Source organism: Poecilia reticulata, chromosome 17 (genome assembly GCF_904066995.2).
Source record: "Poecilia reticulata chromosome 17, P_reticulata-male-v2, whole genome shotgun sequence".
Lineage (NCBI taxonomy): Eukaryota > Metazoa > Chordata > Actinopteri > Cyprinodontiformes > Poeciliidae > Poecilia > Poecilia reticulata.
Window position 1 is genome coordinate 17,142,131 of NC_088846.1, and position 17,934 is coordinate 17,160,064.

Consider the following 17,934-nt stretch of genomic DNA (forward strand, 5'->3'; position numbering starts at 1 on the left):
GATGCAGGGGAGGAGGGAGGACAGTGCGTGCCAGCCTGGGGAAGTTTATGTGGAGGTGGAGGTAGACAGAAAGCAGTTGGGTGTTTAGACAGGGTGATAACACAGCCTCAGCTGACAGAACGCCTGATAAGCAGTCTGAAAGTCAGGTTTGGCAGGGTTGCGGTGGCAAGACTGAACCGGGTAAAAAAATAAAATAAAAAGACAGACAAATGGATAAAACTGAGGGACCTCAGAATTTCTAAAAGCCTAATTAAGGAGACACACAGCTGTTATCTGCATCAATAATAATGTAAGATGTGCCTCACTGAATGTAAATCAGCACTGTTATATTCTGTATGCAAAAGTAGGCCATCCAACCCTAACATTTATGTTGAATGTGATGGATCGTTTGCTGTTCCACTGGTTTGCTCTGTTGTGTGGTAATAAAGCTTGTTGTCACCTTTGGCTCTGCATAGATGATATTTAAGATACACTAAAGATAGGCAATACTTTTTCAAAATGTTGCTGAAGTCAGTTTTGTTACAGTTTGGTTACGTATTAGCCCTAGTCAGAAAACATCTGAGAGTAACAGGTTAGCCTTCTACTATTGACAGCTAATGCTCAAATGACAGTTAGCAGATGTCCGGACTCACACATATGATTCCATGCACTGGTTGTTTGTATAAATAAAAGTCACATATACAGTCATTTTCACTACTTTTACAATTTTAACTACTTAAAAAAAAAACATTATGAATTGAAAACTGCAAGTTTTCTTCTGAGAACTTAGCCAAAAGCTGAAAAAGATAAGTGATATTTGGAATGCTAAACTTGGACATTAGAGCATAGCATCATATTAACCCAAGAATGGTGATACCAAAGTCTCCAGCTTAAGTTCATAAAGTGAGGACTTATCATGGTAAGGTGGAGAAAACCAGGATACATTTTGTTTGAGAGGATTAACCAGCTCCTCTTATAGGAGTATATATTTGGTAAAAAAAGTCTCTCTTGGTTTTTTTCATATCAAGAATACGGTCCGTCATATATTCAATAGCATAAATAGGTCGGGGACTGTGGATCCAGATTACTTACTATCCATATTTGTAAAAAAAATAAATGTATGTAAAAATACTTATTTGATTTGGAAAAACAACAGAAAAGCCAATAATGATTTTAATGATGTCTTATACTGTCAATAATCATAGGTTTTTCTTTTAAATGCACTACCATGCCTATTTACCTATGTACTTGCCAATGTATTTTGTATTAAAGCATTTTTTATTTATTTTTTTTTCAGGGAAGCCCCAAAGTATTGAGAGTTCTGAGCGGGTCCAGCTCTCAGGGACCTACAACGTCCGGAAAGGGAAGCTCCAGCTGCCGGTCAACCGCTGGACGAGACGGCAGGTTATTCTATGCGGCACCTGCCTCATCGTCTCCTCTGTGAAGGAGAGCCAGATCGGGAAGATGCACATCCTGCCGCTCATCGGCGGGAAGGTATGTAAAGCAAACACACGACACACATTTTCCTGCTTATCCATTTTGTTTCAGTGTTTTATGGTTTATGCTTCGAATCGTAAAACGATGATGTACCACCAGTGAAATGACCTGACGATCAGTGTGTGACCTTAAGTAACTGTTTGTTCTTTGGTTTAGCTGATATTTATATTGTTCGTGTTTTTATTAAATTAAGATCAGAGAGCCACTGGTTCTGTCTGAATGTTTTCAGCTTTATTAGACTGTATCGTTCCTTTCTAATCTGAAGCCGTGGCACACTTTAATCTTGTGTGCAATAGCGCTCAATAAATTCACCTTTGTCCATTTATAGCCTTGTATGCCTACTTGCCAAATAAGATCCAAGGGTTTTCAGGAAAATAATTATCTACTTTTATGCCTGACACAAAGAACACTCCATACCACCGCCACACCCTGTTTCTAAACATCTCACACACAACACAAGACCGCATTTGTTTACATTCGGAGTGTGTGTGCTGGTGTTCCATTCAAGCTCCATACTCAATCAGCTATTCATTCACAAAGGCTGTCCTATGATCCAGTGTGACTGCGTTTTCAAAAAAAAGGATGTTTCACCTACTTTTGTTGTTGCCTCTGTCACGCACAGGTGTTTGTCAGACGATTGCGTGCTTTGCATATTTTCATAACTGTCCTGCTAGCTGAGTTAATCTGCCCTGCAGGTGCTCAGTATTTTACTACTTCAACGGAAGTCATTTCAAATTAGTCATCCCTGTCTAAGTTTTGTTCCTTGTTTCCTCTCATCTATTTTACAAATCACTCATATTTGTGTGTGTGTGGTCAAAGTGGTTCAAAGCCTGTTGTCACTCTTTTATTTACCTTGACTACAGGTGGAGGAGGTGAAGAAGCACAATCACTGTTTGGCCTTCAGCTCGGCAGGGCCTCAAAGTCAAACCTACTATGTCAGCTTTGACAGCTTCACAGAGCACCTGCGCTGGCACAGACACGCTGCCAAGGTACGGAGTGTGTGAGGGAGTTGGAAGGGGAAAAAAAACGAACAAAAGCATATGTTTCTTCTGCACTACAAAAGTGTCAGGTTCGTTTTGTATTTGTTCAGCTGACATGCACCGTAATCCCACTGTGGAACAGCCAAGTGGGCATAAAATTGCAGACAAGGTTGTAAACAAATATTTTTAAACCCATCCACTGAGATTTTTGTGTTTTTGCTGATTAAATGGAGACCCTCAACTGAGAAAATATAAAGTACACAGCCTTTCAAAAAAAAAAAAAAAAAGTTACCACCTGGATTTATCAAAGTGAACAAAGTGAAAAACTCCCATTAGATTACTGCATGGATGATTATGCTTCAGTTGGCATCAAGTTATTTAACCGCAACTGATGTAGTGAGTAACTTTTTCTCTCAACAATGCCGGAAGACACATGTTGGAATGAAAAAGATGCTTGTTTGTATGTGAATGTGAGGGATCAAACTATTACCATGCATCATGCAAAGAAAATGTCTAAGGAGATTGCTGAAATTACGAAAATTCCATTTAGAACTTTCTAATTTAAATTCTTCAGTGGACAAAAAGTTTTCTTTTTGATTGGAAATGACAGTCTTCTCCCACTAGATATTGAAGCACATTTCTTAATTATTTTAACAAAAATAGAATGTTGAAAATAATTTTTACTTTTCAAAATATTCAATGACAATTTCAGCAACTGGGTTGAGACATAATATTATTATCTGAGAAGGTCAAATAGCGAAAGTAACCAAATATTCATGCATATATTAATGAGTCTTTTTCTTTCATTTTAATTAGAAAAATGTAGATCGCTTAATCAGAATTAAATTCATTTAACAGTTCAAAAACATCTTATAGCTGACTACTGGCACTCTCCTATCTGTGATGGATAAAGCCATTGTCTCTAAGTGCCCTCACACACACTGTCTCTCTCTCTCTCTCTCTCTCTCTCTCCCGTCTCTCATTTGAACTCAAGTAGGACATAGCCAGAAAACCTCTTTTCTAAATATTAACAGGGACGTGCATGTCACCGGCACCCAAAGGGACACTCAGAATAGACGCTTGGATAAAGATGGCACGTGCTTCAGCGATGACTACAGAGCTGCAGGCTAACTCCACTCTTAAAGGCTCAAGTTCACAAATTGTAGAATTTCCTCCTTAAAATGAGAAAGACATTTATTCTGGCCTTTTAAATGTGGTGCTTTGGTGTCTCTGTTAATTAAGGAAACAAAACTGCTACTTTACTCTTCAACATTTAGGTAGATCAAACAATTTTAAAGTTCTCAATGTTAGGTCAAAACCTTTTTTTTCTGATGTTTGACCCCTGTGATGGTGATATACACTACAGTTGTCATGTGATGGAGATAATACTGTTCAACTGCGTTTTTATTTATCCCACTCATTTTTTACACTTTTCTTCTCCCTACTTCCTATTAGATGGTGTCCCAGAGAATCAACTCGGTTGATTTGTCCTGCTGCAGTCTGGAGCTTCTTCCCCCCAACCTCTTTTATAGCCACGACCTCACCCACCTCAACCTAAAACACAACTTCCTGCCTGCAGACCATCGCCTTCAGCAACTGCAAAGGTATGATACTGTAACTTACCTACAGGAAAAACATCTAAGACTACACATCACGGGGGTGATTTCTGGAAATGTATTCTTTTGCAAGTATCATTTATGTATTTATGCCACTTGAACTTTTCCACATTTTGTGGAAAAATTGCTATTCTGTTAAGGCCTTAGAGGTTAGAGAACATTAGTGAGCGGACAGCACCATAATTACAAAAAAAAAAAAAAAAACACAGCAGACGGATCAGCAATAAATTTGTGGAGAGGTTTAAACTAGGGTAAGATTATAAAATGATACTCACTCCTAAGAATGTTCACTACATCTCCTGAAATTGGAAAGTGTGTGGCACACCTGCAGATGTATGTGATAGGGTAAGGTGTCCGCCTGAAGTAACAGGCTGACCAAGGAGAGCATAAATCAGAGAAGCAGCCAAGAGGCCCACAGAAGTGCCAGAGCTGCTGCAGAGAGCCACAGCAAGATTTCTCTCTGGATGTAAAAAGGTCATTGAGACATGCCTCCAAACATTTGCAGCTGTAATTGCAGTGAAAAGGTGATTCTACAAAGGATTGACGCAACATTTTTTTTTTTTTTGTTAAACAAAGTTTGAAAACCGTGTTTTACTGTCTTTCCATTTTACAATTATGCACTTCATCCATCATCACGGAAAATACACTTTGTGTTTGCAACATGACAAAGTACAACAAAAAAAAAAACTGATGGGAAAGTTTTGATAGGTCAAATTGGTTTTTGAATTGAATGTTGTGGCTCAGATGATGAACTTTGTGGCAAGGTGAGGTTTAGGAAAGCGAAGCATAAACCGTGTGCTAAAGGAAACGTGTGATATGAAAAGATGAGAGACGAGACACTCACGGCGAGGCTTCAATGAAAACAGCAGGACGTGGCTGTCTGATTTGGAGAGATTTGGGTTTTAGCGGCGTACTTGCAAGTCATCAACCTGACCAGACTAGGACAAGAGCCATTGGCACAAGAGGACCAATGAAGCCAGCCAGGGTTGTTGGAGTGTAGGCCAAAAGAGCCCAGAAGGATAGAAGCGACTGCAGGGAAGCTTTTAATGTGCCTTGCCTGTGTTACTCTTTCTCTCTGTGGGCACCATCTGCTGCATGCTTATCATGGTCCCAGATTAAAGACCACAGGCAAGACACTGGATGCTACATGTGTGGCCATGTGTGTGTGTGTGTAGCCATATATAATATATAATATACTGCTTCACTTTTATGCTTGTCACTGTAACTCCGTGCTGCATGTGTGTGTGCAAAGCGGAGAGTGTGTTAGTAGAGAAGTCGCTTGCCTGTAAATTTGGCTGCAGGCTGTAGATTTGGGGTCAGTGCATGCAAAGTCATGATACAGTATGACATTTTTATGTTTTTTTTCTTGTTGTGTTTTTAAAATTTTATTTTATTTTTAGTTGCCCTAGAGAACTCTGTGTTTGCGTGGCAGTGTGTGTTTAATCCGACATGCTGTTGTGCTTTTCTGACAAATGGGGTCAAATTGTTACGAGTCCCTGTCATGGTAATATTAGTTTGACTCATCTTTATTTCCCTTTTAATCTCCAGGGTAATAATGACTGATGTTGAAAGGAGGATGACATGGGAGGGAAAACCGGTTTTTAACTCAGAATACGGGATGCACAGCTCCCCTGCTGGTCAAGGGAGATAGCATCTATTTTGCTTTGCCAAAACTAAGTAGGCTCATCCGCATTTGACCCAGCATGACAGAAAATGAGGTCAGTAATGAGAAAGAGATGAATAGTTTAGCTGAAAATAGAGGGATTTTGACAGAAACATGCAGCAGAGTTACTTGAGTTCCCACATTTCCCTTGAGAGGTCTGTATCAAGCAGGCAAGGTTGAGAAGTGTACTACATTGTGTACTGCGTCTGCATTTTGATGTGGACTGTTATTATCATTTATATATGACTCAAAAATCCAATCTTTTTTTTTGTTTTGTTAATGCACCAAAGTAGATGCCACTAGAACAGAAAGAGTCAAAATTAGCCAATTTCAGGTGTTTAAAAAACAAAGACAGAGGAAACAGAGATTTTAAAAAGCTATTCAAATAAAAACTATTTTTTTATATGTTCGTGGTTCATTCAGGCTCCAAGAGAGCAAAACCTTGTGCAGATAACTGGAAGGCTAAAAGGAGTACAGCAACATTGCTCTGTTTATCCTTTAGAATTTTTATCCTCTCGCTGTCATTATGTTAACATAAAAGATTTAGAAATCTGTGAAAGATCTTCATCCTGGGGGTAATTGTTAACAGCAGGCTATAGTTGTAGTAATACCATCTACGCGATTCACTAATAGTAAGGTGCTAAACCTCCAAAACAGTTCTTAATCATTACACTTTGTTTAAGACAAAGTTAAAACCTTTTTTTTTTTTTTGTACGATGATTCCTCTTTTACAAAGTGGTGTGATATCTTTTCTCCTGCTAATACAAATAGTTGAGGCAGAAATTCTAGACAAATATTTTAAACGCTCTTATGTTATCGCTATTGGACAGTATCTGTAATGGGATTTTAAATCTTGGCAGAAATCAACAATTTGAATTTTATGCTTTTATACTCTACCTCTAAACCTTTGTAACAAAAAAAAAATTAAATTGATTCTTGGTTCACCTAACAAAAATATTCATTCTCTCTTCACCTTATATTTTCTCTTCATCAGAGGATTTCTGGCTTTTCAACTGCTAAATGCTCCACAGTCTTCACCAGCTAGATGCCCGCTTTGTCTTTTGGCCATTTTAGAGCTTGGCACACCATACCAGGGGTTTATCAGAGATTTGCCCAAAACACAGCAGCTGCTCAAAAAGCTATAAATGGACTTCTTGGCTGGACCTTTGAAACAATGAACTAACTGACAGTTTTTTGATGGCATTTATAAGCATTTTTTTACTTCAAGCCAGCTTATTAATGTAATAGTACTCTAGTACTCTCTCCCTTCTGGTCTAATTTGGCCTCCAATATGACACATCTGGATATTACTTACCAAAATACTTCCAGATTCCATTCTTTTTCAATTTTGGCAGGACATGTTGATTTGTTTTATTAAAATTATTTTAAAAAAGCACTTCAAGTAATTAAGTGAGATTTTTGTGATAGATCTAAGAAGCATCAGGTTCCTTTTGGTACTTTCCCAAGTGGACTGTCATGAACATTTTAGTCAAGCATTACCTCTACTTGTAGGGGCAATTAGCCATCAGTCACATCTGAAACATCTGCAAATGTCTGAATGTTTTCTGAGTGTGAAACTCTCCTGTGTGTGCAAGTCATTTAGGGAGGGAGAGTCCAATGATTGGTTGTTCCCTGTTGGGAATTTGTGCACAAAAAAGGAGACAACCATTACGACCCAGAAGCAAATACTAAATCAACACATTACCTTCTCATTTTCATATCTCTTAACTTTTTGAAACATGTATTTGATTATGACACATGTTGGGGCAAAACGAGCAAATTGATATTATCATTATAGAACAGCACAAATAAAGGACATGTTATTGAATGACAGTTCTACTGCTTTCTTCACAGGAGAGTTAAATGTATTTACAAAGACATAGATCTTACATCTGAGCTCATATTTGGATGAAGTTTTTGCTTTGCGATCAGTTGTTGGATTCTTGGTCGGCTTTTCTCTTTTAAAGATTATTCGTCCAAATCCATAATCCAGTGATGTTGTTGTAGCATTATCTATTCTGGAAGTAGGATATTCAGAGCTAAATTGCAAACTTAATTGCTTTGCATGTTTTTGTAACAGAAATATGCCAAAGGGTTTTATCAAAAATCTTGTGATAGTCAGAAGATTTTTTTTTTCTCTTTAATTTTTGGTTAGTATTAAATGTGGACTACAGAGGGCAAAATGAGATATAATTAACTTTTTGCCTATTCTAAGACAAAATAAATTTTGAAAATTTGAAGTGTTTTGACGCTTCATCAGGGGAGAATTTGCCGTTTTAGGTCATTATGGTGAGATGAGCATTTCCTCTGGCTGCTTTAATGTAATAGAAATGCACCAGTTGGGTTTTTTGGCTGATTTCCAATCTCTGTTAATGTAAAGCTCCGACCTGCTGACCTGCTGATTCAAGTTTTTCTTTAAGAAGTATCCGTCTACAGACCTTTACAAACTCAGCAGGAACAGAGTAATTTGTTCTCTCTCCCAGGACTGAGGAACAAAATTACATTTGGAGTCTGAGTTTGGGAGTTCTTGCAGCTTGTTTTTAACACTTCAACCATACAGAACTTTATTCCTGTGTGGTGTCTGGAAATTATAATGTACAAATGCTGCAGAATAAAGGTCCTTTGAGGACTTTGTAAGATTTGTGCACATACATTTTTTAGCAACATGAAATACATGACCAGAACTTTGCTCTTGTTCTTGCTAACACGAAAGAACAAATTGCTCTGTTCTTGTAGAGCAGAGGTTCCCAAACTGTGGGGCGCGCCCCCTAGGGGGGGCGCCGTGCCATTGCAGGGGTGGGGGGTGGGGGGTCTGGATGAAAAAAAAAACATGAACGCTGTATGTGCTGGGTTTTTACTTTAGAATGGCCAACTCTCTGTTATTCCTCTGTCAATTTGATACAGTAAGGGCTTCTGTACTTCCCATATCTGTGTCCTCTGCCACTTTTATCAGCAGTTAAATCCGTTGTTAACATGTGGTAACCTGTTTTTCCGAGCCGCCTTTAAACGCAACATGAGCGCTACGACCATAGACATGTGTTTACACCTGTGCGTCAGCGACCGAGACCTGTTGCTGTTGTGCAGAGCTACGCAGGTATGTGTTAGAATCATGGTAGCAAACCAGCAAAACGCAAAAAACTTTTCATAGTTTTTTACCCCAAACTAACAGACTGTTGAGTAAAGCTGTTGGATGCAGGTAAAGTTAGCTAAAAGATGACTAGCTAGCTAATATCAATACATCACCTTAAGCTTGTTAACAAGTAGCTTGTAGGCTACTGGTGTTGTCCATGTTCAGCTACGATTCATTTTGCCCCCCAAAAAGTTGATCCCCCCCCACCCCCCCAACCCTCCTCGTTCATGTGGAGTCGGGGCTGAATATAACAGCGAGTCTCTAAGAATCCCCCCCCCTTCGCTCACACACATCGTTCAACCAGACAGCTATTTGTAAGCCATAGGGGGGGCCCAGAAATAGTTTGGAAACCACTGGGGGGCCCCAGGAAAAAAGGTTTGGGAACTACTGTTGTAGAGTATATGTGTACGATTACTGAGAGCACAAGAGCAAGTGTTTTATTGTTACAGACACAGAAAAAAAAAGAAATAAAATTAAGCATATATGCTAACCAGTACTTTAAAACTGCAGCTAAAACAAACCAAAATGATGCTATCACGCGAGTTGCTCACATAATCAGTTCTTCGTTAGCACTGCAATGAAGGTGGATAAGTATGAACATTCAAGATATATTTTTTTCTTGCTCAGCCGAGATGAATTATTTAAATCTGGAGCAGAGGCGACATTATGCTGTGTCTCAGAGAGCAGTCTCTGTAACACAGTTTTGCTATTTTTTCAGTAATAAGACAATGTGACTACCAAGATCAGGTTTTAAACTATCTGGTTAGTATCTTATGTTAATGATTAGTAAGAGTAACGTCGGTAACTGTTGCTGATCAAGCTGAAAATTGTCTGATTAATGGTCACCTGATTTAAAAAAAGAATAGATCTGGTCTCACATGTCGGAATGACCTAACATGATATAATGGAGGAGACGCGGAGAGACTGAGGCGAAGGCATGAGTCTTTTACTCGGCCATTTGCAGAGACTGATTTAGTGATCAAGAGGCGTTTTCTAACACAACCTCCACCAGTTTCAAGCAGGAGCCTCCCTCAGCTGGAATTACTTGGCCACCCTAATCAATAGCTCTGACATCCTTATCATTGTCATGATATATTGTGTGAATGTGTGTTTAGCTTGAGTTTGGGGAAAAAACACGATCAAATGCTGGTTGCAGCAGCTGCTGTGGGGAAAAAAAAGTTGTGTGATAAATAAAGAAAAACTCATTCTACAAAGTTCACTTTAGTTTTGGTCTCCTTTCTACCTAAGGGCTTGGGTCCTATAAGGGTTATTAATATGTCATGAGGGGACACACTGAATGCCACTGGCCTCTGATGTTTAAATAAATAACACACACTCATGCTTCATTTGTTTACTCAACAAATCAACGTGAATCTTTAAAACTACTCTGTCTTTGGGGGTGTTGAAATTCATTGGGGGGTTTTTTGTTGTTTTTTTTAATTTATCTAAATATATGCAAGCTAGACTTTGCTTCAGTCCCCATGAATATATTTATGAATGCGCTATATTTTTGTTGCAATATTAATCCTCACAGCGTATAAGCAAGCTTTTCAATTTACCCTCTCCATCTCCGTTCTCTTCTTCTCCAGGTTCTCTCGTCTCCGCAGCCTCAACCTCTCCAACAACCACCTCGGTCAGTTCCCGTTGGCCATTTGTGACATCCCCACCCTGACAGAGGTCAACCTCAGCTGTAACTACATGGACTCTGTCCCCAGCTCTGTGGGGGCCATGAGCAAGTAAGCAAAAGAAGCAATTTACACAGAAGCGATGGAAAGAAAACTTTTTATATATATATATATATATAACCAGTGTCAAAAAGCAAAAGTAATATATATTAAAGATGTAAATCTTTGGCGATGTCAGGGGCTTAATATACTTCCCAATATTTGATTTTTAAAATATTTTATATTTTGTTTCCTTTTGGTGTTTACCTTCCTCTATCTGCTATTAGTTTCTGTAGATACACTTTTTGCAATAGTGCACCACATTTTTGTTTGTCTCTGTGTCAAATGTTTGCATAGCCAGATGTGTGGATTTAAAAGGGTGAATGGTAACCTTACTCATGCATTTATTTAATTATTTTTGTATTGTGTTGTTTGTAATGATCTCAGCTTAACAATGGCCTGATCAGTGGGTAATAAGCTTGCTTTGTCTGTCAACCTTAATGAAAAATCTTTTTTAATCAGCTATGAGTTGGATTTGGACACATTTGCTGACAGGTTTTATTAATCTCCTTAAGCTGCTAAATGTTATAGATGGTTTTCAAAATTTCTCCCAAATAAAATGAAGAGGAATATAGTGTGCATTTGTTTTTCATCTTAAGTCCAATAGAACTTCTGAATATTCTCAGAAATCATCCTATTTCTCGTACTTTTATTTAAGACACCATCCTAACCATGAAAGTTGGTGTGGTGATGCTATTTGTTGAGGACACTAACTACAGGACATTCCAGGAAGAAAATCCATCAGAGGCAGCATAAAACCTGAAACTGAGTGAAGGTCCGCCTGCAAGCAGGACAACTGCCCTAAACAGATCAGGAGCTGAAATAGTTAAGAACACGATGCTTCCTTACATTAGACTTGCCCAGAATCAGTGGCAACATTTGAAAATTGACACTTCATTCAGTCTAACTGGGAATATACTGTTTTTACCAGGTTTGGTAAAGGTTTATCTCCAAATATGCAAAGCTTGTAGAGCCACATCCTAAAAGATTTGCAACTGCGCTTTGACTAAGGAAGGCTTAAAACAAATACATGTCGTACTCGGTGCATTTCTAGTTGAAAACCGTGCATTGTTTCTCTTTAAGCTCTCAATTTTAGTCAACTCGGTGTTGTTCTTGGTCTGTCACATAAAACCCCATTAATCTAAGCTAAAGTTTGTGGTCGTAAAAACACAAAATGTGAGCAAGTTCTGGGATTACATTTCAGAACACTCCTTCATATTCAGACCTCAGTTGAAGCCAAACATGCTGGTATGCAGGGTATGAACTTTTGAAGATGAGAAGGTAATCTGCAGGACGGATCTGGTATGCCTGTAAATTCCTAAAGTGACCAGCAGGGTAGCTATTCTGCTGCTGCCATCTACTGGACATTAAGTAAACTGATGTGAAAGGCATACCATGTTACATGTTGCTCTGATGTTGCTTGATAAAATCCTGAGACGACGTTAGATGTGTCCTTGTCAAAATCCCTGATCGTTCCTCTTTCAGTTTGCAGACATTCCTGTTGGACGGAAACAGTTTGAGTGAGCTGCCGTGTGAGCTGGGGTCCCTGCAGAGGCTGAGCTACTTAGGCCTTTCCTTCAACCAGTTCAGCCACGTGCCCCAGGTGCTCGAGCGCTTGGCCTCCATGGAGAAGCTTTGCATGGCTGGAAACAACCAGGAAACGCTCACCCTGCAGAATTTCAGACTGCTTCATGTCAAACACATCGATCTAAGGTAAACCAGCGCAGGCGGCTCACTCTGTAGCTTTTACGTTTAGAAGGGATTTTCTGAATGAACTCGGTGAACTCATATCCCAGAACAATGCATGACTTTGATTTTCCAGTCATTCCTGTCTCCACTGTTATACACATTGACATGCTTTAATCCCACTAATTATGGAAACAAAAACATCAGGCGGATTCCGTCACAGAGCTGGACGGCTAAAGAGCACGAAACGAAGAAATCATTTGCCTACCCATTAAGTCCCGTCTTGTCGTCTCGGGAAACACAGAGCTGGAGTGACTTGCACTATTTCACAGTTAATGCTTCACTAAAAGTTTGTTGAAGAAATTTTGAAATCAGCTGCAGTCATTACTCTTCTTCGGCTTTTTGTAAATCACACTCCTACTGAGCAGAGGGCAACAACATCTCCTTCTACTTGTGCAACAGAAATCCACAACTAATATGCAAACGCAATTCACAGTCTGGCCCAGCTGAAGATGAACCCCTTTCCTTCTCTGTTAGGCTGAATAAGATCTCCGTCATGGTGCCAGACGAGCCGGACCTGCTTAGGCACGTGACCCAGCTGGACCTGCGGGATAACCGGCTGACGGAGCTGGACGCCTCCATCTTCCCCAGGCTAGAGGTCCTCCACTGCGAGAGGAACCACATAACGTGTCTGAAGGTCAAAGGTTCCCTGCTCAAAGGCATCTACGCCTCAAACAACGGTGAGCGTGGCTCTGAATTAGTAGGTAGAGCTTTTCCTTTTCAACCACGTCCTCACTTGTTTCTCGGCTTTACCCGAATCCCTTCTCTGTAGGTGTTTTACACCGTAGATGTGTCATCTCAGATGTGCCTCTCGCGTTCATCTGTTCTCATTCTTTCGATTTTTCTCATCAATAAAACTCTCTAATTGTCCCTCTCCATCATTCCCCTTCGCTCATTGTCGCCCTGCAGCTCCCTCTCCCCAGCCCTCTCCTCCATTTTAGATCTTCCTGCTTTTTTATTAGGCCGTCCTTGCTGTAGGTTAATGTGTTTGGATTTCTCCCCACAGAATTACGACAGCTGGATGTAAGTCCTGTGCCCTCCAATCTCACTTACATGGATATCTCGAGGTGAGTAAAAAAAAGTATTTGTGTTTTGTAAAAAAAAAAGGAACTGTAATAAAATAGTAAAATAACTGATGAATTCTGAATCTATTGGATTACCGTACATCCACTATATATTCATAATTGCCTGACCCATCCAAAAACAAGTAAGAAAAAATCAAGCTAATCATAAGTAACAATTAGATCTCTTATGTACCATTTGCTTATGCATGAAAACACTCAGCCTTATGGCTTATGGCTGCCCAGACTCCAGTAGACAGCTGAAGGTGTTCTGTGGTATCTGGCACCGAAATGTTAGCAGCAGATCCTTTAAGTCCTTTGACGTGGGGCCTACATGGATCTTACTTGATTGAATTGAGATCCCATTTTGCTTCGTGGCATTATCCAGCTGAAAAAGCCCACAGCCATCAGAGAATAGCATTTCCACCACCTTGCTCTCTGAAACAGCATCGACTTCTTTAGCATTTTGAGCTACGCTAGCTTGGCTAGCCATTACACTCTGGATGTTGTCTAGCTTCCTGAACTCTTTATGTTTGGCCTATTTTTCCCCCTGCTTTCAACACATTAACTTTAAGGACACACTTCGTTTTGTACTTGTAAATTATTGCCACGATGAAGAGATGAGAGATGATGAGTGGTCATGCTTTTAAGATCATATAACTGCACGAGAATTAAGATTATTGAAGAAGAATCTAAATGGACATTGTAAAAAAAAAAAAAACTGCTAGCCCTAACCCAGTAGTGAATTGTTTTACTCTTTTACAATGATGGAAACTTTTATTTCAGTGTTTTGGCATTGACATTTGACAAAGCTCAACATTGAGACTATGTTTGATTTATAATGTATTTTAAAATTTGACAAAACCAAGTGGCCTTCAGAGAGTCACATAATGAAGAAGAAGCATCTGAATGTAAGGCAGAAGCACTGCCAGGACTCCATTTACCTAAATCTAAAGTGCTACATAATGCAGAAAAAGGACATTTTTTCACTCTAACTTATATTCCATTTAAGTAACACAGTTTGAAAACGGCACATCATTCATCATCATCATCACCCCTTGTTCTCCACCAGGAACCACATGGAGTCCTTGCCAGACTGGCTGTGTGAAGCAAAGAAACTGGAAGTCCTGGACGTGAGCCACAACCTCATCACCGAGCTCCCGGCGAGGTGAGTCTCCCTCTCGCCGCAAACATGCCTGTAAATGTGGAGTAAGGCTGCGTTATTCTCTCTGCCCTTTGTCAAGTGATGTATCTATCCCCCATAGAGCCTCATAAATCACACTGATAGCCGCTAACCTCTAGATGCTTTTTGAACCGGCTGCTTCTCTTTATGTAGCATTTTTAGAAGGTTAGTTCAGATGCACCTTTTACTCTTTGCCATGCTTTGCATCAACCTTGCTCTCTTGGTTTCTCTCCTGTCCCCCCCCCCGCCCCCTCCCCTTTCTCTCTCTCTCTCTCTCTCTTTCTCTTTCTCTCTCTACCGCTGGTCTCCGTTTTGTCTGGACATTTATTTTTTTACCCAATAAGTGTCAGGATGATGAATTTCAGTTACAGGAGCCACCAGAGGCGCTGCTACTCTCAAATTTTCTTCCTTCCTCATCCGCACATCCAGCTTTGTCCTTCACTTTCCCTTTTTACTCTCTCTTCAATAACTGCTGTCTACCTCAATTTATCTATATCTGCTTGTCTGCCCGCCCTACAGAATCCCAGCTATCAATCCATCTCAATCATCTATGTGTCTGTTGAAATTGCTTCTCCATCACATGTCAGTGCTGACCCAGCTCTCTGGATATTTCTCATGCTGCAGGTTGTTCTGCAGTAACAGTCTAAGGAAGCTGAGTGCAGGACATAACCAGCTGCAGAAGCTGCCTGAAAGAGTGGAGCGCCCTCTGCTGGAGGTTTTGGATGTTCAGCATAATCAACTGGTGGAGCTTCCCTGCAACCTGTTCCTCAAATCCAACAGGTAGCTTTAAGAATTGGCTGAAAGTGACTGGTTTTCTTTTTTTTGTTTTGTTTTGTTTTTACAATTATGCGTCCTTAAGTCAAAGAGGAGCTTGAGGGAACGGAAACGTCAGGTGTACAAGGATCAAAGACAAAACTAACTGAAGAAAACATTACAAAGAGAGATTAAATCTAAAAATAGCCGGAGAGGAAAATGAGTATTTTAACAAAGGTACTCATTGGTGTGTTTTTTTTTTATTTTTTATAATGTTTAGGGTTTTCCACTGAAAGTTTATACAAATGCAAACTTGTTAAAAGCCAACTGAAGAAAAAAAAAAAAAAAACATTTTTTATGTTTGTTTTGGTTACTAGAGGAACAAGAATCGGCTGATCGGCTGACATGGGAAAACGCTTGGTTATCAGCGAGCGTACTGATAATCAATCTAGATTACATCAATGAGACTGCATCATATTTTAACAACCTGACCAAAAACTATAGTCAATGAATAATCTGGTTATTCTAGTCTCCCTCAGCCCTTTGAGTTTTCATTATCTCAAAATATTCCTGAACCCCATGTGTTTCCCAGTTCAGATATTCATCTTTGGGGTTTTTTTGTCCCTTAAATGCCATGAAAATAACTGAGCACTTCTCATGTGTTTTGGGTTTAGTTTACGATGCGTAAATGCATCAGCCAACAAGCTGGAACACCTGCCACCCTCCAGTCTGTCAGAGGAAAGCCACAGCATCCTGCAGGAGCTCTACCTGACCAATAACTGGCTGACGGACAAGTGTGTGCCGATGCTCACAGGTCATACACACCTGCGGGTTTTGCACATGGCATACAACCACCTCCAAACCTTCCCAGCCAGGTAAAGAGTTCCTTCACAGTAATTTCCCCCTCCTGGAATAATTTAAATATTTATTTTGTCCTTTTAATACTTTTTTTTTATTTTGAAGGAACGTCATCATCAGTCAGTAAAAATGAACTATTTCAGTTTTTCAAGAAATTTATGGAAGAAATCTGAACATGTATTATAAAGATGATTATAAATGTTCTGTGGGTTTTTTTTTTATTCATAAATTAAAAATTTATAATTCCTAAATAAGTTTAGGATACATTTTTGCTTTACCTGCATCTGCATCACCATCTAACAGTGTTTGCTAACAGTGTTTGCATGTGGTCCTGAAAAGTATAAAATTCAATTTTAGCATTTTCCAAGACTGGAAACGTACAGGGAGGATAATTTAGACAAAACTATGTACGTACTTCTGATGAGATATGACATTTGACTGAATGTTTGTGTTTGTAGCACAGTCGGCACACACATGCAAGAAAAAGATCACATTACGACAGCTGACCTCATCTGTTCTTTAAATTAGCTCATGCTTCAGCTCATCTGTTTCCTTCTTTACCCTCCAGTAAAATGGCCAAGTTGGAGGAACTGGAGGAGGTGGACCTGAGTGGAAACATGCTGAAGACTGTTCCCACCACCATCATGAACTGTAGACGGATGCACACGCTTATTGCCCACTCCAACTCCATCGAGGTCTTCCCTGAGGTCATGCAGCTGATGGAGATGAAGGTAAGGCTTCAGCAGCAGCTCGACTTTTTGAAGTCTCTGTGGTTTTGGCAGCTCAGAGCCTCCATCTGCACCATTCTGTTGTTGTTTTTTTCAGTGTGTGGACCTGAGCTGTAATGAGCTGAGTGAGATCACTCTCCCAGAGAATCTGCCTCCAAAACTTCAGGAGCTGGACCTCACTGGCAACCCCCGCCTCAACCTGGACCATAAAACCCTCGAGCAGCTTAAGTACGCCAACTTCATCTGAGCACATCTTTTTTTTTATTTTCCACCAGAAGCTCTTTCTCAATTTACTTCTGTTTTTCCTCGCAATATATTATTTAGTTTTCCTTTATGTTCATTATTTCTCTGCTGTTTGTTTATAATAACATATGTATTTATGTGCCTGGAGATAAGGGACTGATTTTGATCTGCTTCGTGTTTTTTGTCTTCCAGTAACATTCGCTGTTTCCGTATTGATCCACCACCAACCTTTTCATCGAATGAGGCATCTGGGGGCCCCGCTGTGTGGAGTCATGGTTACACAGAGGCCTCAGGCGTAAAGAACAAGTGAGCTAAATTCAGTCAAGAGTGAAAAGAACAACCTCCATCGTGTTTGTGCTGCAAAGCCTCGCTAATATAACCCTTCTGAGAATTTGTGTTCTGAAAGATAACTTTAATGAAAGAAATATGGAAGCAGTGCTCTTCTAAAACACGAGCACTTGCCGCAGAATCTCTTTGTTGGGAAAAAGTAGAACTACAAAGCAATGTACAAATCAAATATATTCCTTTGATTACAGAAAGGGTTACAGTAGCCTGGAAAGATCTGGAATTTGGTTTCAGTGTTTTCCATGTTTGCAGAATTATAGAAAAGCTTTATTCCCCACCAGAACTGTCTGAACGTTCTCCATGCTTTTCTCCTTCCTCATATACTTTCTTGTGTTCTTCCTTTTGTTTTAGCTCCCATCCCTCTGTCCTTTCTTTCCTTATTCTGTCCTCCTTGTCATCATTTCCTTTTTTGCCATTCTTCTTTCTCC

At 39.7% G+C, this 17,934-nt stretch overlaps 1 protein-coding gene across 1 annotated transcript in view; it reads left to right on the top strand.

Moving 5' to 3' along the window:
* Positions 1-17,934, top strand: part of phlpp1 (PH domain and leucine rich repeat protein phosphatase 1) — a 50,855-nt gene that overhangs the window by 28,815 nt on the left and 4,106 nt on the right. The window contains exons 2-14 of the mRNA XM_008434046.3: positions 1,277-1,473; positions 2,340-2,465; positions 3,912-4,060; positions 10,455-10,601; positions 12,075-12,302; positions 12,813-13,015; positions 13,342-13,402; positions 14,469-14,564; positions 15,204-15,359; positions 16,007-16,207; positions 16,759-16,921; positions 17,016-17,146; positions 17,354-17,467. Of these exons, the coding sequence (XP_008432268.1) occupies positions 1,277-1,473; positions 2,340-2,465; positions 3,912-4,060; positions 10,455-10,601; positions 12,075-12,302; positions 12,813-13,015; positions 13,342-13,402; positions 14,469-14,564; positions 15,204-15,359; positions 16,007-16,207; positions 16,759-16,921; positions 17,016-17,146; positions 17,354-17,467 (1,972 nt within the window). The remainder of the gene's footprint in view (positions 1-1,276; positions 1,474-2,339; positions 2,466-3,911; positions 4,061-10,454; positions 10,602-12,074; positions 12,303-12,812; positions 13,016-13,341; positions 13,403-14,468; positions 14,565-15,203; positions 15,360-16,006; positions 16,208-16,758; positions 16,922-17,015; positions 17,147-17,353; positions 17,468-17,934) is intronic.